Source organism: Oxyura jamaicensis, chromosome 1 (genome assembly GCF_011077185.1).
Source record: "Oxyura jamaicensis isolate SHBP4307 breed ruddy duck chromosome 1, BPBGC_Ojam_1.0, whole genome shotgun sequence".
In the NCBI taxonomy this organism is placed as follows: Eukaryota; Metazoa; Chordata; class Aves; order Anseriformes; family Anatidae; genus Oxyura; species Oxyura jamaicensis.
This window is the reverse complement of record NC_048893.1, coordinates 142,628,393-142,652,296: the sequence shown is the minus strand read 5'-3', so window position 1 is coordinate 142,652,296 and position 23,904 is coordinate 142,628,393. Positions and strand designations below refer to the sequence as shown.

Here is a 23,904-nt window from a genome sequence, read left to right as displayed (position 1 = left end):
GGAATTAAAATTTCAGCTGTAAAGAAGCAACATTTCACAAGCCTATTCTTCATCCTTTTAGGGCAATTTCCACCACCGCAGCCTGAGGGGACATAACTGATCTGTGATTAAGTGGGGATTTCAGTAAGCTAAGACTGATGACTGGACCTTCAAAGTATTATGTTTTACAAATAATAAACTATAGCTTCTCTCAGGCAGTTAAGGTACTTGCAGGTAGTTTACTTCCACATCTGAACACCACCATACCCTGAATGCAAGGGATACCAGACCCAAGCATAAGTTTTCCAAAATAATAGTGTGTTGTTGTTGTTGTTTTTTTTCTCCTCAGTAAAATCTTATTTATTGAAACCTAAACTTTTAAAAGTATTGAAGAAATGCAAGTGGTGCATAGGAATTTCCAAATTGAAAATATTTTCTTCCTTTCTTTCCAGAGTGTCTCTTTTCAAAATAATCTGAGCAAGAACTTAGACTCCTTTGAGCAAATCAGAAGTAAAACCTGTGGATCACAAATCAAAATAGCAACTGGAAAGACCTAGCTGCATCCATCATGCTTGTCATTTGATACCCTAACAAATGGTCCCTGCATGCCCTACATGTGATTGTCTAGCTACAGAAAAAAATATGAAAGGAATGAATCCTCCTGCTCAGCTGATTTCCTCCCTAGTAGTGCCGCACGTTAAGGCATATTCATGATGACAGGCAAATTCTCCCTTCACACAAATGGAAAAACCTCTCGGTTCCCTTTGGATGGATCTGCAGAGAGCAAAGCTCTGTAAACTGGGCTGGCCTAGTTGACCTTCAGTCAATGGTTACCTGCAGATCATGTGAAGAGGCTAACTCTATTTCAGGTCTTTAAACTCTGTTCAAGTTGGCACTGTCTATAACCCCATGCCTGGCATGTTACCAAAATTATTATTTCACAAGAAGCAGGAATTGTCTGACACCTGGATAAGGTTAACTTGCAATACAAGTAAAGGTTTGGATTCCGTTTCGGTGTGCCTGATGCCACATCATACAAACACAACGCTCAATCCCTTATGTCTGTGACAATACAGCCTGCATAATCAAAGCTGAATTCTGTGTCTTTTAAGTACTCTCCTGGCACATAAAATAAACCAAAACCAAGAGACTAATTATCTCCACTAAAACATGCCAAAGTAAAGCAGGGGAGAACTCAGTGATGATATTTATTTTTTGCCACAACACTTAAAGAATTTCTAAAGCATAAGCATTTATTAATAAAATGCTATGCCATACCATTACTACTGTGTTTTTTCCCCTCACAGCTACAAGGAAGACCAGACAAGGAACCTTCATACAAATACAGTTGGGAATTCAATCATGTTTGTGCAGCAAGCATCCTTGTGTAATATCCTTGCAAAAGAATGTCAGCTGATAAGTGAAACCTCAAGTAAAGTTCTTTAATTTGCAAGAATCCTGTGTTTTCACATTGCGGAAAGGAGCACTAAAATCTGAATATGCAACTTAACTCCTGGTCAAAACAGACCTTTTTGTTTGTTTGTTTGTTTAATCTAGAAATTAGGATTTATGGATGCATGCCAATGTGCATAAAGAACATTGCAGTGTTCTGAAAATCCCAGGCATAACATCTGTGAAAGACTAGCTAAGACAGAATAAAGAAGTGTGCCAATGTAGTGGCTGTTTATAAAAAGCATCATATAGATGTACACATATAAGATCAGTGACATCTACAGAAATAGCTATATTTAAAAACAGATTTGCTGCTGAAGCACTTTAATAAAAACAGTACTTTAAAATCATCAAAGTTCCACAACCATTTTGATAATCAATTTATGAATAACACATTTTTCCTTAAGCTAATAAAATGTAGACAATGTCATTTCACAGAAAGGATTTTCAGTAGTGTTTAAAAAAAAAAAAAAAAAAAGACTGTCATGGCACATATTACAGATTGCTTGACAGGCATAGTCTGTTGCATTAATGCATTCAGAAGATAAAAGAATTAGCACTGATGACTGAAAACTAAAGACCAACATTTTCCCATCTGTTTGTGCACCATGGGGACTTAAATTCTGCCCATCAGCTGGAAGGCTTGTAAAAGGCAAATGAAACCTCAGTTCCAGTACTGAACTCTTCTGATAACACTGTGGAACTGCGTTATGTTTTCAGTAACATTTTTCAAAGTAAAATACAACTAAGCATAGAGTTAGGAGATGAAAAGTTAAAACCTACTAACCCAGAAGCTATCAAATAAAAAATAAGGTACATTTCTGAAGTATGTACTATTTCCATTCTCCAGCAGTACAACTTTCATGAGGTTTGGGAACATCCTATTAATTCTAAAGGCATACAGATATTTACTTGCATCTTAATTAGCTGGTAAATTGACTTTCATGGTTGTTCATCATATTCTGGCTCCTAACACACATCACTAAGATTTCTTGGAATTTAAGGCTTCCATTTCTGGAAGCTACATAAGGTCTGGTTTCCTTAACTTAGATGAACCTCAAGAAATCTTTGTGACACTAATTTCCATCAATGAGTTTGGGCCATGGATAAAACATTTTCAAGTCCAGGACAAGGCTTCTCACATAGCTGTGAGTTTAAACATCCAGTTCTGCAGTGTCTACACATACATTGTCTACACATACATTTTATTCAAACAAATGACTGGAAACAATCTTGCTCTTGAGATATGCACTTACTGTAATGTAAGGCAATATTCCAGCTGCCAAAAAAATGGCTTTGCATTTAAAAAACAAGTATGATGATAAAGAGCAGTTAGTGAAGACTTCTATCCAGGATTCTCAGCTCCAAATCCAAGCAAAACACAAAGAAAGCAATATATTGTATTATTTAATAATTTACGAGGGCACCCATAGATAAATTGGGTCCAAACACCTATTGAACAGTTTTAATGAGGGTTTCTCAGAAAAGAGACAAAATGATGAGGCATTAGGATACCTCGAGGGCACAAAAAGCATGAAGAAGCTGCTCCTCCTGGTTTAGTAGACAAAATAATAATAATAATAATAATAAAGTTCAGTTGGGATAAACATGTAAGTTAGATGGACCAGTATGAGTGTCACAAAAATAAGCTAAGACATACTTTTAACTCTTTTAATTAAATGAAAAATTTTCCTGGAATTCAAGGTAAACTAAAGAAGTGACAATAAAAGATGATCGCAAAATTTGTTTGTGGTATTACAACACACAAAAAAAGTTCTCTTCATCTAGAACAGCATTCAGTTGTATTTTTAAGACAAATGATCAGAATGAGGCCAACAAAAAGGGTGGCTGAAGTACAGAAGAATGGGTATTTGACTTATTATTGTCAGCCCTCATATTATTTGGCTGGAAAAGAGAATTATAAGGGAACCTTCAAAGAGCATTGATGACTAAAGACTAAAATTTCCCCATCTGCTTGTGCACATGGGACTTGCACACTACCCATCAGTTGCAGAGCTTACAGAAAAAAAATGAAATGAATCAAGCACTGAATGCCTCTGATAACAGTATAGCAGCACAATTTATTTTTGACTTTAATTTAATTGTAATAATTAAAAATTATGACAGGCACACTGAAAAATGATCAATCCCTTTCTCATAACATGGGAACAAAAGGTCACTTTATGAAATTATTGCCTTTTATTTTTAGAACAAATGGAAGATAGTTCTCCTTCACACAGCAAGGCATGAGCCTTTGGACTTTCCTATCAAAAAGTCTTTAAGTCAGACAATAGAGCTAGAATTAAGAATTACTTTATAACCACTAATAAAGCTTGCAATCGCACAAGGTCAACCAATCTCATATTTAGGAAATAAAAAGATCCTGCGGTTAGTGAGAGCTGTCACTCGTGTACAGCATTGGAGAGTTAGGAGGGTACAATTCTATTGTAGGCAGAATAAGGAGAGGAAGCATCCTCTGATGATTAACCACAGTACTGTGAAGGACAGGGCACAAACTACGCTGGAATGAAACAGAATATTCTGAGACAAGACAGCAAGCATCATCTTATACTAATATGTTTCCTATTAAGTTGTGTGTGTGTGCGTATGTATACATACATACATATATATGGGGAAGTAGACATATATACACTCCAAACAAAACAGCAGGGGAATGTTCTGTCTAGTAGCTTCACTCAGAGTTACAAAGGGTTCCCGACCCTCACCTACCACTGTTGAAGTAGGAACAAACAAGCCACATGGAGCAGCAAAGAAAGGAAGCTGGTTTTGATGGTTCACTAAAGATTAGAAGCTGGTTCTGAGGAGCTGGTAGCTTCCAGACTCAATCTAAATGACATAAAGAGTGGAAAACCTAACTAGGGGTAAAACTGAAGTCCCTCTCTAACAAAATGGTCTTCTTCTTACTCCCTCTGTGTGGGAAACTAGTCTCTTCTTCCCATTTATGCCATCTGTCATATCCATAGTTACACAACTTGGAAGATACGGATGCTGAATGTTTTGATTTTCATTCTCCATGACATTACATACATGCACATAAATGTGTGTATATATATATGGAAATCAAATATGCTTCAACTGGCACATGAAAATGAATAGCACTACTTCAGGCATGACATTGGATGTTACCATTCTACTGATGTCAAGAAAATTACAAAGTCTATATTATCATATATACACATACTGTAAAAAATAAACATCTGTACTATGTGTCTGGTACAAAAAGCAAGAGATTAAACAGTACATAAGAAATGATAGCTGTGTACAGTGCATAGTTTCTGTAAAGATAAATCCATTCATTTCATGCCAGGAACTAAGAGTCCAAAAATGCTAATTTAACCCGGCTAATTTGCATTTTTGTTATGAGACGTTCATTGTGCTGACTGATAACATCAACATATTCCAAGTGTACAGGGTAGGGACTCTATAGCAGCTTAATCTGCACTCGGGGTGACACTGTCCTGCTGGTTAGTAATTAAATCTATACACTCTACAAACAAGTCATTGTGTGAAACACCAACTGTATTTAGGGAGTTTAGTATGCCAGTCATCTTCATACAGAAGAACTGGCTTCTGAGAATACCAGAGCGTGATTAGAGAACTTGCCAGACAAACAGGCTACCCTATAACTTTTCCCATGCCTTTGCAGTGAATGAAGTATAGCAGTATTGCATGTATCAAAAACTTCCAGACCTAAGAAGTAATAACTTGCTGCGTGGAACTGCAGTATTCTGAACCAGTCATGGGGGAAATACACATCCCATGCCAAATTTTCGCATTGATTATATGAAAAGGAAAACATATACTTGTCATTTCTACCAACACAAGCATAACCACAGCTGTCATTTATTTATTAAGTAGCCATAGGATTCCAGGTTTATTTGCATAAAGTACAGTCAATCAGTTAATTCACATATTGGAAAAAATGTCACAATTTTATACAAATTTGAAATAAATACTTTTAAAGACATAAATTTATGTAGCCCATCTGTGTTTTAACAGATATTTTTAACCATGTTCATATAGTATAATCTTGGCAGTAAATAATGAATTTAAAGGCACCTAGCATCTTATTGTCTTGCCCAGCAATATTCTTCCATACTAATTCCCTAAGGATTCTCTGGTCTTCTTCATCCCCTAAAATACATTTTATCAATTTCCAATGTCTCCTAATTTTTGTGAACATCCTTCTTCCCAAGAAATGTAGTAATCTTGCAATATTTAATTCAACGAGTACTTTCCATTTTTAAAATTTTTGGGAAAATGGTATTTACAATGTTTAATTAGTTTGCAATATATCATAGTTTCCAATGAGATTCATTTGAAAAAAAAAAAAAAAAAAGCAACTGATTTGTTAGATTTTTGCATAGCTGAAGCTGAAGCTGTTATTCAGAAATTTTCTAGAGCCATTTTTTTCTGTAGATTCATATTCCAGCTTTTACATATTTTCCAATATCCTTTTAGCCTTTCATCCTTGCAAACAGCAACCACATCTTTTCCAAGCTCATTAGCGAAATCAAAAAAAAAAATCTGCAACTTTTCACTGTTTTTCATTTCATATCTTCAACTCATTATGTGTATCATTCTCATTAACTTACACTGTTCTGCACTGAACTGAATTACCTACTTTTTTACAGTCTACACTAATTATTCTAAATCTGAAAAGTCAGTATTTTTTCTGTTACACTATCTTATAGTATCTTTCCTATTCTATGACAAGTCTTCACAAACATGTGAAAACATCAGGCTTTTACTGACCCTCATGTCACCTTATTTATTACCTCTGCTAACCCTGCACTGTTGTAATTTACCTAAACCATCTGCTTTCAATACGTAAGCCAGTTTCTCCTGCAGCAGTTTTCTTTCCAATGACTTCACACATCAGTCTGTAGAGTGGCATATCAAGACAAGTGGCCCTTGATTTTTTGATAAATTGCACTAGTTCTGTATTTTCCCCTTCCAGTTCACTCAACAAATCAAGAATTTATAAGACAACTCATTTGAGGGCTCTTTTTTTCATAGGTTCATGCTCCCAAACCCTTCTATAAGTTATGAATTTCAAAATATGCTATCCTGATGTTTCATTCCAGTTTCCCAAAGGAAAACACACAAAAAGCCATACAAGATTTCAAGGAAGGACAGATTGTGAGTATTGGTTGTCTGGGATTTTTATTTTGGAACACTGCAGGACTGCTCTACCTAAATAAGTAACACGGTATCAACTTACCTGAAGGAATATCCATCTCTCCTTTTTTTTTCAGGGAACAGTATCTGATCAGATCCCTCTGGTCTGGGAATCACATCTAACATCCTTCTTATAGTTCCATTTTATTGGAATTTTTGGAGATGCTGCAAGGTTCATTCATTTTCTGTGAGCTAGTCTCTTTCTTAGCTTCAGGAGAAGGGTGATGGTGAGAGATTTCAAAGATGACAAATAGGTTTCTGGTTCATTAGGGTGAATAAACTGATTAATTATTGAAGGAAGGTAGGAGAAAGAAGGAACTGAAGGAGTCTTATCTGTCATATAAATATTTCATATTTTGCAGGCGTGCCTAAATGAAAGGACAAATGCAACCTTAATTCTGCAGGGATAGAGGAGGCATAGATTTACAGATGGCTGACCTTAACACTAGGTTGATAGTAGTGTTCTAGATAGTAAAGACATACAATGTACAATGCTGTTCTAGGTCTTTCACATCCCAGGCTACTGCTGTAATCACTAGAAGAGTGGTTCCCAAACTATTTGACTGTGTGCCACTCCTATCAGTGAAAAAATTCTGCATACGTAGCCCCAATATATGTATATTTGTTTATAAGTTATATAAACATACCACTGTACTAATGAAACATACACAAAAACAGAAAATGAAAAAGGATGAGATAAATATGAATTTAAAATATTTCAAAAATATTTTGTTTTATTAATGGTACATTTGTTTTATTATTAATATTTTTAATGAGACCAATGCCATTGAATATGCCTCATTATTGTTGAAATTTTTGGTTTAACACTTTGTTATACAGTGGTTTGAAGGTCTGGTTCTACGTTCAGTTTACTTCAATAGTTGTTTTTAATGGCTGTCATAGCTGGAAAAGATTCCTCACAAAGACAGGTAGGTCCAAATGAAGAATTGCATCATTGGTGGCCCTTACTAAATCATGATACTTCTTTTTCAGTCCCACCCACCAATTACCCCGAGGGTTTTATTGAAATATTGCTAGTAAATATCCATCTTCCCTACTGTTAATCACTTGTTCTGGCAAACTTAGAAGGGTGTTGCATTTTCATTGTTAATGAATGAGTTCAAAGCCCATTGCAACTCATTCTCTGGAAGATTTATAAACAGATTAGGAAATTGTTTCCAAGTATTTTCAGTGTACAGATATAAGAGTTTTTATAGGTGTTGCACTTTAACACTGATGGACAACTAAGCTCTACCATACTGCTCTCTCACTCCCCCTCCTTAAGGGGAGAAAATATGATGAAAAGAAAGGCTGCGGTTAGTCCCTAATGCTTCGTCTCCACTGCTCCTTCAGTCATTCTCTGCCGAGGCTCCACGTGGGGTCCCTCCCACGGGATGCCATCCTTCCCTAACTGAGCCCGCAGGGGCTGCCCACAGGCAGCAGCTCTTCAAGAACTGCTCCCACACGGCTCCGTAGCACGGGGTCCATCCCCCAGGAGCAAACTTCCCCACCAGGGGCCTCTCCACAGGCTGCAGGGAACTTCAGCTCCAGCACCTGGGGCACCTCCTGCCCTCCTTCTGCACTGACCTTGGAGTCTGCAGGGCTGGTTCTCACCCCTCTCTCCCAGCTGCTGTTGTCCAGCATTCTTTTTTTCCCTTTCTTAACTCTGCTCTCCCACAGGCCCACCTAACATCTCTGCTCTGCTCAGTTCTGGCCAGCAGCAGGTCCCTTTTGGAGCCAGCTGGAGCTTTTGGGGCAGCTGCTGGGCCCTGCTCACAGAGGCCACCCCTGCAGCCTCCACACTAATAAAATATTGTCATGTAAACCCAATAGAAGATAGGTTGTTTTGTTCTTCTTCTTTTACAAGCAAGAACAAGTTTTATGAAAGTTATTTACTGCTGTGAATATATCTCCTTTGACACATTTTTCTTTTATTGGGCCAAAAGAAAATAGCTCTTTGTGTATTTCATTATTGAACAGAATCTGGCAAATACCATAAGCTGAAGCATGTCAAAAGACTTGTATTTCCAGGAAATTTTATAGCAAACCACCTACATAATTTGTTCTAATACTTGGTTCTTCAAATCTTCAGCATCTTTTTTATATATCTTCTAAGAATATCTGCTGACAAAGAAATGAATTTTAGAATTTGTCTCCATATTGTTTTCTCTGTACCATTCCAGCCATTTTTACTGCAACAGGAAAAACAAGTGTTTCCCCAGTGGTACATGGCTTTCTGTCTTTCACTATTAAATAAGAAACTTCACTGAAGGCTTTTAAAGATTTCTCATTAAGTTCAGTGAAATTTCGTAGATCGCTCTATTGAGTATCACATGACTTTAAACTTCATCGATCAGATCTGAGTAGATCAGCTTTGTTTCTACTTCGTAATGTATCTAATGAAGTTCATGTATACCAGGAGTAAAGTGTTGGCTCTGCCATTTTCGTGTTCATTTGCTCAGAATTATCTTCAACCCCTTGCGTCTTTGCAGGAGTCTTTTTAAGCCCTTGACCATTTTGTGTTTGTTTAGTTAAAAATAGACAATACCTAAATCCACTTAACTGGGCATACACAAACTGAAAGCACAACACACTGCAAGTCAATGAACTTGACTGATGATGGTACCGTCATCACTCATCATGTCAACACCTCTGAGAGGAGTACCCACCCTTCCCCCAGAACACCCCACCCATTGTACATGACATGGGACCCTCTGGGATACAGACAGGATAAGGGTGCCAGCAGCAATATTTTTATTATTAAATATTAGTAAAGCTTAATTTTCTCTTTTTTTAGATAAAAAGTAAATGTAAGTGGAATTTATAATATTTTCTTCCTGCACATCAATGTGTAGGACAGTAACAATATGTCCACCCCACTTTGAAGACCACTGCACTAGACCTTACAAATTTATTTTTTTTTCATTTGCAAATATTATACAGCTTCTGGCAGTACCTGGAAATCAGTAGGGATGAGGAACACAACAGGAACTGTTAAATAATTTCAAGCAAATGTCACAAAAGATTGTCCTAATACACTTTTCTCTTTGTGACTCTTGATTTAATCACTTCTCTGATTAATCAAGTGCCTTCACTGGCATATTTCTCATATGTTTGCTTTTTCATACCCCCACTGGGACAATATTTGGGTTTATGAACCAGTCTGCACTGCAGTTTCTCTTACAAATACTGCTGAGGCAAACAATTAATTACAGATATAATTCTCAGCTTACTATCAGTAACAATGCATCTGACCTTTTGTGACCTTCAGGTTTCTTTTCTTCATTTTTTTTGCCTGTTATGCATTTTTTCTCCAAGTATTTGAAAACAGTTCCTGAGCTTTTTCCATGAACTCTTCTCCTGCCTGTTCTCATGCCCTAGAAATTCAGCTGCAATCTAAGTCATCAAATATCCACCACAAAACTTTATTTGCTGTCATTTGCACAACTATAGTTTTTAATATCCTCCACATGTTACATTATTATTTTAAGCACACAACCAGGATAATTATATCTACGCAGCCCTCTGAACAGATGTCATGTGGGAATGCAATACTAGAATGGATCTCCTGAGGCACTACTTTCCTAATGCAGGTAAAAACATAACATGTAATCTCATTCACAACTTTAAGATTGTTTTTAGAGCAATTAGGTTTGTTTGTTTGTTTCATCCTTATTATTCCTGCATGTAATGCTGTTTTCCCACCTAAGTTTCTTAACGTTCAAAACAGCTAATTTTTGTCTTAAATTCATTTGTGGACATTGTATAATCATTTGCTTTCATGCTAGCAGTAACCTCAGGCTTCAGTAGGTCTTTTTACCTCCTATCCTATCCTGATATATTTACAGCAAATTTTCACAACCTCTATGTCTCAGTCTTTGTCGCTTTTGTTTGTTTGTTACACAAATCAGTTATTTTTAGCCTCTTCCCATAAAGTAGTCATTTTATTTCCCTATTTATCTTTGCAGTTTTCCTTGGTACAATTTACCATTCTTGAATATGGCTGTATGGCTTGAATATGTTAACTGTGAGCTGCCATTCCTTGTACAATACAATAATGCATTCCCCTCTCTACTGGAAACATCTTCATTTTGACAGATCCAGGAATCTCTTTTCCCTATTGGCAGCTCCACATTTTTAATTTATAATCATCTTCCAATTGACTAAAGCTCTGAGGTCTTTCTCTTTCCTTACTGTTTCCAACTGATGATTCCCAAGTGTATCACAGAAGTGCCTGTTACTCAGAACTCAGAACATGACCTTGTATTTTCTACACTTACATTTCACCCTTACTTTTATTACTGAAGCTTTCAAAGATATCCTATTCTTTCAGCATGACATCCTAATCCTCATCTGCTCTGACAAGGCACTGCATCTTTGTCGTGTAGATTTCATTATCGTACTTGTATTTTTCCTTCCAAAGTTATCACCGAAAACCTTAAATAAATTAACATTGTACAACCAATCCTAAAGAAGTCTCAGGAACTCCCAGCCCCATAGTTTCTCAAAAGCTAGGCTGTTGTCTTATTGCTACCAAGGTCTCAACGACCAGGCAGCTCTTCCATTCTCTAATTTAAATAAGATTTTTCCTCATATTCCCTAGCTATTTCATAAGAACTAGTAACAGAATAATTGTGTCACTGATTCAAGCAGAGGTCACCTGGCATAAGCAATAAATCTCACCCCCCACAAATATCTCCCAGTGATTGAACATTCCCAGATCATCTTTTCCATAGCACAGATCTATGATCACTGAAGATCAAAAGCCAGATGTTGATTTTCATTATCTTGTCATTCCTTCATACTCTTTGTTTGGGGACCAAGAGAACTGCAGTGAAGCTGATCCAAAATTACCCATCTTTGTATATGTACTCCACATCTTGGCATACTTGTCTCGATGTGCTCAAGCCCAGAATGGGGGTGATATTTTTCCTGATATGAGGATCAATTTGTGCATATTGCTGTGTTTTCCTCAAGATCATCTTAAGTCTCAAGGCTAACTCTCTTTTACCTCCAAGATTTTTTATTTTCTGGAAACACTCTGATGCTAAGAACTGCACATTACACATATCTGCTTGGTACTAGCACTGCTTTAAGTCCACTCTCCCCTCCACTCCCAATGTTTTCCACAATCAAAATCCAGGTACTTTCTGCCAACACCTGGAGGTGGGTGGAGGTTTTTTTTGTTTTTGTTTTTCTTTAAAAACATGTCTCCTGTTAGACTGATTCCTTATTCCTACCCATGAAATCCATTCAAGAATAGCCAGACCCCAAAGTCACAGTCTAGGCCAACAACTTCTAATTTTAACTTGTAAATTTTTACTGGCAAATAAATCCTTGTTTATTGTTCATTCTTTTTCCCTCTTTTAAAAGATAAATAAGTTATATTTATCTAGGTAAGATAAGAAGTTCTGCCATCTTATTTTAACTGTGCTATGTTCTGTATCATCAGGAATCAGTATTAAGTAGTGCTACTGTCAGCCAGTTCCTACCATTCATGGTGTTTCTGCTAGCAAGCAATGCTTTTAATTGTGATATCTCAGACAGAAACATTGACTTCTCTAACTACTGTCCACAGATTTCTTGGTGATTTCTAGCCATCCAATAAGAATTTACAGACTCTTCAGACAAAAAACCTGTCTTATCTGTGAGCACAGGTTTTACGTTCTGACTCCTTCCTGTGAATGAATCAGAACATTCTGATGCTTTTCCTCTTCTCATCACATTACTCTTATTCTTTTACTAGACCATTGCCCTTGGGCTATCTCTGTTACTTATTCCTCTCTTCTGATGAGATGCTTTTATTCTTTTTTGACATTGCATCTTTTATGTAGTTCTAAGAAAATATTTTCCTAAAATCTACATCTTAGATTTTAGGAAATCTTAGTAGCAGCTGGTCACTTCTTTTATCCTTTCTATATGACCACATTACAATATACTCATATGCCTTGTTTAGCACCTTTCTTGGTCAGTCTCCATGTTTTCATGTTGACAGACCTATGGAAGTATTTTCTTTATTTATCACTTCTCTTCTACAATATCTTCATATCTCTCTGTGATAAGCCTTGGATTCCCTCTTTGATGCATTCATTCCACCAAGCAGTCTTTCTTACATAAATAATTCCCATGGTAACACTCAAAGACAAAATGTTTTCCAAAGCCTCCGTATCCAGTTAGGCTCCCGTTTTTTTCTCTCCTTGGACCACCTTTAGTGTTGCATCACTAGCTACCTTCATCCCTTTCTCTCAGTCTTAAAGGAGAAGCCACAGCTTCCCCTGAGCGTTGCCATCTGGTGTTCAGCAGCTCATTAATAGCTTTTGCCTAGATTAGTTCTATCCTAGCTCAATCAGCTTTTACTTATCAGCAACGATTAAAGGCAGTAAGCAAGTAGTACGCACTCGCACTCTCTAGAAGGTCCTTCCCACACTCATCACACATTTGCTATCCTCTGCAGATTGCAAGCGAGGAAATAGATAGATAGATAGATAGATACAGCTTATATATATATATATATATAAATCAATTTAAAGCTTTTTACAACTGCCAGATATTGATAACTGTCTCTAGAAACCGAGAAGAATAATCTTCTTTTAAGCCATATTATACTTTAAACTGGTATCCACAGTTCCACCCCCAACTCTACTGCTCATTGTGCCTTCATTATGGTTCCCTCTTATATTGACACAAAGGAGAAATAATACTGAGCACGACTGAGTGGGAGGGCAGAATTACTTTCTTTTGAGGAAGCAATTGTTTATTCTGCTTTAATTGTTTCTGAAACTATGAAAGATAAAAATCTTTCATTAAGTTCTAAAGGTAATGACATTGTCATCATTCGTCTCTGCTTGCTAAAACAGTCTGATGCAGCTGCAAATAAGGGCAAAATAACTGCAACTGCTCTCTGATTACATGCCTTGAGATACATGCCATACCAACTGCATGGGAATGAGGAAAAAAGAGTTGCAGCCCATAAGACTTCCTTTCTACTCCCACCAGTAACTTTTTTCCTGTATTTTTTTCCAGTAGACCCATATCTGATTTGGCAAGAGCTACATATAAATTAAAAGCAAAAGAAAGCATCCTACAGAACATATTAAAAAGTCTATCAAGAAAGTTGAGGTTAAAAAAGGAAAGGATGAAATAACCGATACATTGCATACATGAAGAAGCAATCAAATTTAAAACATTTGTCTCTAGTACTACTAATACAGGAGTCAGATTTGAGTAATTGAATATATTCATTTTTTTTATTCTGTCAGCCAAAGTGTGGCAGCAGTGGTGGAAGACATTTAAACAAGTTTCCAAAAGCCCCTTACAAAAACAGAATCATATCAGAATCCTATTTAACCTGACACAATGAACAGTGTCAGGGCATTTCACGGCACTTTGATAGATGGCATTCAAGTATACCCATACAAATACTCAGAGGATGATGTCCTGCCATTTCAATAGCCCACTGCGCTTAGGGTGCTCGGCTTTGGGATGAGAGCTATGAAATGTTACATAGTACTTACTTTACTGTTTTGCAAGAACTGAATTGTTCAAGTGGCCGAGTTTGAACTTGTATAATCACATTCTGTTTAATGGCACATCCTCTGTAGCTTTTTCTATATTCTTTCCTTTATGCACTACATAATTATCCTTTTGTAGAATCATTAAGTTTCAATATAGAGAAAGCTAAATTTCCATATTTCCATAACAGGTTTATTCTACTGGTTGCCTAAATTGCACTAAAAATCCAAATAGCTCTTCAGTACTCTGACAAGTGAGAAGATTAAGAAATAAAATCAAAAATTTACAACTTACAAATTTAAATTCTTTCTTATCACGCTAAGATGAGGACAAACACAAGTGACTGTGGAGAATCTTATCTTTCCCAGATGACTTCATATTCTTTGCAGGCCACAAGAATACAGACACAGCTCTGCTGCTCCCACAGATAGAGACTTTTGCTTAGCACCACTTTGAAAGATGATAAAAACAGCTTCCGTCAACTTCACTAGACATTTCCATGCATTGCCTGTAAGGCATGACACACCTCAAGCACAAGCCGAGGAAGCAGAAACCACTTGCAGGGCCTTAAATACCGCCTTTCTAGTTCATTGACTCCTTGTGATAAGACAGAGACTGTGAAATCCACCTTCCATCTCACCTCTTCCCTAGTGAGCTCCACACTCCACATACTCTATTGTTTGTTTGTTTTGCTTTCTGGTGGCCTAGAAGTTCCTCCTGGGAACACCATCTGTGCACCAAAATCCTTCACAATATCTCTGGCAGCAATTTGAGAACCCACGAAAATGAGGACAAAGGAAAACAACTTATTAGATAACACAGAGATGCTAAAAAACATGATGAAGGACTTGAAGGAGTATGTCATAGACCTACAGTTTGAGCAATAGGCTGGGCTACAAAAAGCCAAAGCAGGAACAGACACTGCTAAAAAGAACAAGGGAGAGCTATGTAGCTTATTAAAAATAAATAAATAAATTCAAGTCTCTAGCTGGAATCACAGTACAGAGTCTAGTCACACTTTTCTCATTTTACCAGTTTTACCAGCATTAATGCAATAACATTTTGGCTAAAATGTGTTACATCATATGGTTTACTCATGGCATAAAGAATTTTGAAGAGGTGGATCAGCAAATTCGGATGACATCAGAACTACTGAGTAATGTTTTCAAATGACTGCATAAACGGGATAGCATTATACAGTTCAAATACCCCAGCACTGTTCATCTACTGTTGGTGACTGTAAACTTAATAAATAATTCAAGTATAACTCCCTTTTTTATGCTGCTGAGCACAGATTTTCTTAAGTTCTTGAGAAGGAGAGATGGACAAAAATATTCAGCCTCATTTTATTTTTTTTTATATAAACTGCACTTGTAGCCTTCTGTGCCTGAATTGAATTTTGCACTTCAACTCTATTTTCCAAAAATCATGTGAAGAATGACATTTAATTGGCTGGCGGACAGCACTTAGATTTGCTTTTCCTAGCAATGTCTGTAAAAAGGATATATTAAGAATGTATTTCTACTCCCCAATTTTCCTTCACCTATATGTAAAAATTCCTGAGGATGTAGTATTGCTTTCTGCCATTCTAGTTAATTAACTGCCATGTTTATTACAGTAATGCCTTCAGGTCAAAGAAAGAATAAATCTCCACTGTGCAAAGCACTGTATAAACACTAGAAAACTGTCTTCACCTTCCTAGTGTCATTTGACAAGATCTGCATTACAGAGGGTGAAAAATATTCCATTCATTTTGCCCACTAAAAGGTGACTCCCAATGATAGTAAAATAAAGTAAATTACACTATAAAAATGAACTCTCACCTGCTCTGTTGTTTTGTTGTTTGTTTTTTTCCTGCTGCTCTTAACTTTAGGTCAGTCAATGTAAAACAATTCCATGACTATTTAAGAGTGGGGAAGAGAGGAAGGAAAAGACACCCTCCACAAATAAAAACAATACCAAAGATATACTGAAAAAAAAAAAAAAAAGTCATAACTTCCGATGTTATGTGTGAGTCCAACAGTACAGCTAAGTGATGAACTATCCGTGACATGCTCTGAAATTAAAATGTAGCAGCAAGTCATAAAGATACTTACAGTTCATAACACAGTCATAGTTTATCTCAAGAAAAGGAACTAAACATAGGAGCTCAATGTGATTGTGAAGCTTTTAATAAGGACCTAAATTACATGTTTCAAAAGCAGAGAGAAAAGAGTGGGTCAGGATCCAAATAAATAAACCATGGAATTACACAGGCATAAATCAGAATTTGATCCATTATATTTTTTCATTTAATTTTCAAATGCTTTCCGGCATACAGTGGAGGAAGTAGGGCAGCTGAACAGCTTGACCTCCTTTGCCTTTTTAATGATCCAGGGCTGATTCTTAGGGCACAGAATTCATAATAATCAAAAACACTGTCAGGCTGAAGAAAAATGATGAGGAAAATAATAACAATAATAATAATAAAACAGTTCTACAAAATTATATTTTTGTTTTTATACCCTACTGTTTGAGAAGCTAAGGTTAATCTACTGAATTGCACCAGTATTAATGCTACTATATAAGGCGGAAATTTGAATAGTACACAAATGAAGTTTTAACTGCTTTTAAGTGTCAAACAAATATGTGGAGCTAGAAAGTATGTAATGTGGAGGAATACTTACACTGAAAGCAAGGGGTATCATTGTAAAATCAGAGCCATTTACAGAGTGGACTAAATACTTTCCTCCATCTAGCAACGCATGCACAGTATCCAAGTACCAGTGCCTGGGCATTCTGTAACTCAGGTAGCATTTTCAATGGGATGAAGCTCTTTAAATAATTAAATCGCAAATCTTAGCTAATATTTCAACTCAATACAAAAACCAGTACCAAAAATTAATGCAAAACACAGCTTTGCAATGCGTCTAGAGATGATGGAAAAGGAACGCACCCCAACTGGACAGAACTGCTGTCAGCATGTCCCAACCTGAGCATTCAATAGGCAGCATGGCAAGACAGAGCAGACGCTTCTAATATCATCTGGTTGCTTTTCATGTTCCTTTGGAGACTTCGTTTGAGCACAAAGGTACATAAACCTATGCATCTTTGTTCTTAAATGAAAGGCCCTTCAGCACACTCCTCAACCTGCTAGAGAAGCCTCCCACATAACATCCACAAAAACAGTCCCCTACCTCAAGGGAAACCCCCAACACTGATGCTGCCAGGTGAAGATTGATGAATCTGACCTTTACCACCTCATTTGCATGTATGGCAACCAGACCTCTGTGGATTACCTTTGATCCTTGTGTGCTAGCAGCTGCCCTGGGGCAAGATCTTCAGTGGCTGACTAGCAGACTGGGATGTATTTCGTGGCTGAACTGCCCAGTGTCCTCCCTGGCTGACAGCCACAAAATGGAAAAGACATAAATACGTTCCCCAGAAAGCTAAACCACCTTGGGTAAAAAGTTGGAAAGGAAGGAAATCGCTTCAAGCATTTCATCTGCACGTATTTCCCAAACTGCCCACAATCCCAGTAGGTATCCAGTAGGAAGTGATGAAGCAGATGAACACGTTACAAACACCTACAGCCCCTCCTAGCTTTCAGGGAAAGACATTTCAGCTAAGAAGCTTTGTCTTTGAACAGAAACAGCGTGTTACCTACCACAGCTAAACTGATAGTGATAGCTCACTATCTTGGCTGAGCCAGGGAACATGAAGTCCACCAAAAGTGGGATATAATCATTGAATGGGTATGCTTAATAAAGTCTTCCTTGATGGACTTCTGGGATCTATATATACCTTTTTTTTTATTTATTTTATTTATTTTTTTTATATTTTCCCTTCAGGGGACATTTTGAAACCCTCAGTGGGGAAACCTCCACTGGTCACTATGACAGTTTGGCAGGAATCAGAATTTGCACAGGTCTCCATTTAAGGACCATGCTGTTATATTTTAGTTCACCTCTTTAAAACAGATAATATAGCATTGTCCAGGTTATAAAGTCAATCCAGAAGAAATATTTATCTGAAGGTAATTCATGAGGGCACATGAAGTGTTATTTATTATTCCAACTAAAATTTGTGGCATAATAGAAGCTGCCTGTGGCTCATATTAGCATTATCCAGGCTCATGCTACACATTAGACATGGCCCATGAAACACCGCAACCTCAAGGCAAAGTAATTTCTAATATCAAATGCTCACACAAAGACAGTTCAGGGTTGTGAAAAATACTTCCCTCCAACCTCAATTTCCATTTTCACTTTGTCAAATATTATTAAAGACAGCATTAATGTCACGGTTCAAAAACTACTGCTTACCTAAGAATAATTCTCTTTCTCTGCCATAGTACTCCATTTATTATTCCCACCCCTGAACAAAGAGTATAAAGTTATTATTTACGTAGTCAAGGAAATTTTGCCTTAGAAAGTGCTGTCCACCTAGAATATGGGCAAATTCATTAGCAGTTACTGTAAATATTATAGACAATTCCAACAGTAAATTTAAAAATCCACATGGATGTAACCCTGCTTATTGAAACCTTAAAATATAAGATGTCCTATTTATTCCAAGTTATCAGAAGATATTTTGGACCTTCAGAAGACAGCTTGCAATAAACAGTGATTAAATCAAACAACATTCAAATGATGGAGGCTGAAAAATAATTTTGGATATAAGCCTGTATAGAAATACTTAATTTTTTTTTATTAGATTGGGCTTGCAAAAAAACAGGCAGGGGAAATGTTTAGACACATCCAGCATAACCCTAACTGATCCTGTTAATGTCAACAACAGCATGGCATTTGATATTTCTGAAAATTCCCCATTTAGCAATACAAGAGTTGTTAAGGACAAGCTTCTCCATTCTAATCTGCTTATACATTTAGGAATACACACAAAATTCAAGGTTACACAGGCTTCAAAAGTATGTACATAGAACAGATCAAGGCATTACAAGAGAAAATATCTTGTGGAAATTGCATTTCTTATTTGCCAAGCCTATTTGATTGCCGTAGTTAGGTAAGCAATGCAATTTTAAGCATTAAGAGCAGAAAATCAGATTTATACATGATACTTTGTACATTTACTGAACCTAATTACAATTGTAATAGAAAAGCTGAGAAAGAGACCAAGTATGACAAAAACTGTATCTCTACTATTGAAACGCATGTACCTGAGAAAACTCCAGGCATTGAAGCCAGCTGGCAGGTGACAGACTATGTTTAGACCAATAAAGTCTCTTAGCTTCTCTATATCATGACTGCTGGATACAAACTGGACCCTGGGACTTTCCAGCTTCAAAACTGTGCTGGGGAGTTGTTTGGAAGGAAGCTAAATGGACATGCCAAATTTATACCAGAAGCCATTCTAACACTTTACTAGTACAGATGATCATGGTCTAGGAACTGACACCTCTCAGTTTTCTAGAGCAGGTGCAGCCTCAGAAGCCATCAGAATCCTAAGAGACTACCAGAGAAGATGGTGCAGATCAATGCTAGAACCAAATTTACAGACTGGAAAAAAACAAGCACAGGAATATGTAAAAGCAATTCCAGGTTCAAAACAAAGATTTTGGTGAAGCCTAGGTCATTTTGGTGAAGACAAAAGGTCAGGTAGTAACTACAATTCTTTCGTCAGATACATGGCATTACGTTAAAGTAAGCAGTCATTAACTCAAAATTATTTTATTATTTATTATTTTAATATTAATGTAATATTAATGTAATTCACCATGCTGAAGTAAGTCAAAAGATTATCCTCTCTACTACTGAAGACTACTGAAGACTGTTTACTTGTGATGGCACTCTAATTGAATAGTATACTCCTATACTCCACAAAGTCTAAATACACATGATGGATTTGACTTATGAGATTCTAAATCCAAGAGTCTTATGTTATTAAAAATACACCAAAAAAAAAAAAAATCTTTAATGAAAGTTGTCAGAGCACTTTAAAAACACAACACATGTTCATGAGGGACACAACATTGTTTTTGCAGAGGAATCTTTCCATTCAAAAATTCTTGGTGTGATTGAACAAGAGTCTGTAAAGGAAAACCTTCAAGGGTTACCTGTTCTGATTTCAAATAAAGGTTGAAACTTAGGAATTCTGAACTGAGATGAAAGGAGGGAAGGCATTACTAATTCTGAACTGAATACAAGATATTATTTTTCATTTATTTGCTAATTTTGTACAGGATATGACTTACCGTGTTCTGTAAAATGAAGCACAAGTGCTAGAAGGAAGAAAATCTGTATTTCAGAAAGAAATCAAATGTAGCCAAGACAGCCTGAAACAATAGCTCTAAGGTGTAAATTACCAGATTAATCTCAGTGGTTGCTATTTCACATACTGATTATAGAATAACAGAATCATTTAGGCTGGAAAAGTTCTTTAAGATCGACAAGTCTAACCATCCACCTAACACTACAAGTCCACAGCTAAACCATGTACCTAAGCACCACATCCATGTGTCTCTTAAATACCTCCAGGGATGGAGACTCCACCACCTCCCTAGGCTGCCTGTTCCAATGCCTAACCACCCTGTCAATGAAGAAATTCTTCCCAACATTCAATCTAAACCTGCCCTGGAGCAACTTGGGGCCACTGCCTCAAGTCCTATCACTTGCTATCTAAGAAAAGACCAAGACCCTCCTCACTGCAGCTTCCTTTCAGGTAGTTCTAGAGAGCAATGAGGTCTCTCCTCAACCTCCTCTTCTCTAGACTAAACAACTCTAGTTCCCTCAGTTGTTCCTCCTATTTCTTGTTTTCTAGTCCTTTCACCAGTTTTGTTGCTCTTCTCTGAATGTATTCCAGCACCTCAATTTCCTTCTTTGTGGCAAAGAGGACCAAAAATTTCCTGAACTGCACTGCCAGCAAGTCAAGGCACTGGTGAAAGCTCAGAACCAGTAAGGTACTGATTGCAGACTTCCCAGTACATGAAAGTTATGGACATAATGGAGTTAGTCCTGCAAAAGGTCACAAAGATGATGAAGGTACTGGAGCATCTGTCACACAAAGAGAGGCTGAGGGAACTGGGACTCTCCATCCTTGAGAAGAGAAGACTCGGGGATATTATCAGTTTGTATAAACACTTGAGGGAGGGGTAGAGAAGATGGAGACTGTGGATTCTCAGTGGTGCTTAGAAAAAGGACAAGAGGTAATAGGCACAAACCAAAATACAGGAAATTCTGTTTAAACCTAAGAAAAAATGTTTTTTGTTTTGTTTTGTTGTTGTTTTTTTTCTGTGCAAGTGGTCAAACACAGGAGTGAGTTGCCTAGATTGGTGTCTAGGGTCCTGGGCAAGCGGCTGTAGCTGGTCCTCCTCTGAGCAGGAGGGTTGACTAGACAATCGCTCAAAGTGATTCCATGAAAGCTGTTACCAAGTATACAGTCTTTCAAAAACATTTCTCATTTATCTTTACCTGTAACATTGAAATACCATTATGAGTATACTAAGAAATGCTGATCTACTTGCAGTGACCTATTAAGAGCATACAAATTTTAAAATGATGCAGATAGATTAGAAAACTGTAAGTCAGACTGTGAATTGTTTCTGCATTACTGCTTTAAAGGGCAATATAAAATGAACCAGGACAAACAGCTGCATTATATCCTGAAGTCAAACTAAAGGCTGCAATCCTAGGAATGGAAGCACAACAGGAACAAAGCTGTTTTCTACAAAGGCTGAATGTCATATCTATTACTACATTGGATATACTCTGCTTCAAAAAGTCAAAGTTGTTTAGATAAATATGAAATTGGCCTCTTTTTGACCATGTCCACAACACTTCTTTATGCATACTGAGTGTAATTGAGTGAATATTTGCTTTTAAGAAGGAGTTTTTGATAAGATTGTCTGCCAACTCAACCCTTAACAGAAAGTGACAAGGAGAAGAGAAAAGAAATCATCTGAATATCCCATTTGGGACTGAGTGCTTATCAGAGATATAAGCTCCTGACTAGAGGGAGGAGACAGGGGAGACTTGACATGACATTCATAATGAATTCTTGTTAAAGACCTGAAAATATAGGCCCTGCTATACACCACCTAAAAATCCTGAGCACCAAAATAATGTCAAGAACACAACACATACAATATATGCTTTCACTGATATGATTAGAATATATTGCATTCACACAGCAGTTTCAGACTGCATGGTGTTATATTCTGTGTCCTTTTCAAGCACACAATGCATTGGATTGCTTTACTTACTAGCAGCAGCAGCAGGACAATATCTGGATTATCACATGCACAGGCTACATGCATTGATGTCCAGAAATCCTCATCTTGATGATTTACATTTACTCCTCTGTCAATTAGAATTTCTGCAGCAAAGGCATTATCGTAGCGAGCACACTAGAAGAAATAAGAACAGATTAGAGATGATGTTTCACTGAGCATACAACTGAATTTATTGCACACTTTATTTTCTCCATTTGACATTTAAATTTAGCAGATGACACACAGTTAAACTGCTGTGTTTGTAGGGGACAACAGCTGATGAATCTATAGAAATAGTTCTGTGGAGACAACAAGTTCCATGTGTATGATTCAAAGAATCCCTTATTCCCTGTGAAAAAGCGTTAAATAAAATCTGCTGAAAGCTGCAGCAAAGATGAGATTCCCTTTCAGTTCAGTACTGCCATTCCAAATCAGTGCACAGGCACTGAATGAACACATTGTGAGTGGTAGGGTGTAAGTATATGCACACCCACACATGCATATGTCCACAAATACACAAACTCCTGTCTTTTACACAGTTGTAGCAGCAATACATGCCTCTCTGTACCCACTCCTATCTCCAATCCACTAACTATAGCAATTCCTGTTCAAATCTCTCTGACAGACACATACGCTGAACACTACGGGTGTATTTGGGGGCTGTGTGAGTATGTGTATGTGTGCAGGCGTGTGTGTTTGTACACTTTGTTTCATCTTGAGGATGGAGATCACCATTTTTAGCAGAGATGAATGAATTGGCATAGCCACTGGTTTGAGCTTACTGCTCTCATCACACCTCTGACCCTATGTGCTTATGGATATTACTTTAAAGGACAATCAGAGCACCTAAGTTAACATCCTCAGTCTGGCCTTGTATATAATCTCAGTAACTCTTTAAGCAGGGATCCTCTCTCCTTCACCACTGGAGAGAGGTTACAGGGAGCCTAAATTTCTATATTAGGTACTTACACATTTTGAATACCAACTTTAATAACTATACTTCATCCAATATTTAAGGCTATGTAATATTTCCCTGTTCTGGAAACCAGACATATATGCTAAGAGCACAAATATAGTGAAATTTGCAAGTCATATGCAAGGGAGGGTGAAATAACTATGCTGTTATGTCTGTAACTCATGGGGAACCACACCAAGGCATCCCGTTTGCTCATCTGTATTAATCTGTCATGAAAGCCATGACACTGTAGGAAAAGGGGAAGATGGAAATGTGCCCAGCTGGATTCCACTGTGAAGTCAAAACATAGCTGAGATACTGAGATGAACATGGGAATTGCACATACTACTGGGTTCATAAATATAGACGTAATGTAGATATTTTGGAAGATGAAAATTAAACTCTAGGAGGCTAACAACCAGTCCTGCATTAAGTGATTTTCACACATACTGAAAAAATATAAACAGAAATTAAATTCTGAAGTAATGTATTTCCTTTAGCTTGTAACTTAACTCTACAGATAGTTTTGTTTCATTACATCAGTATCATTCACTGTATCACAGTATAACTTGAGTTGTTCAATGTCCAACTTCTA

At 37.1% G+C, this 23,904-nt stretch overlaps 1 protein-coding gene across 3 annotated transcripts in view; it reads right to left on the bottom strand.

The window, feature by feature from the left end:
• Positions 1-23,904, bottom strand: part of MYO16 (myosin XVI) — a 386,603-nt gene that overhangs the window by 246,623 nt on the left and 116,076 nt on the right. For all 3 annotated transcript variants that reach the window (XM_035317929.1, XM_035317919.1, XM_035317937.1), the window contains one exon: positions 22,346-22,489. In XM_035317929.1, coding sequence (XP_035173820.1) covers positions 22,346-22,489 — 144 coding nt within the window. The remainder of the gene's footprint in view (positions 1-22,345; positions 22,490-23,904) is intronic.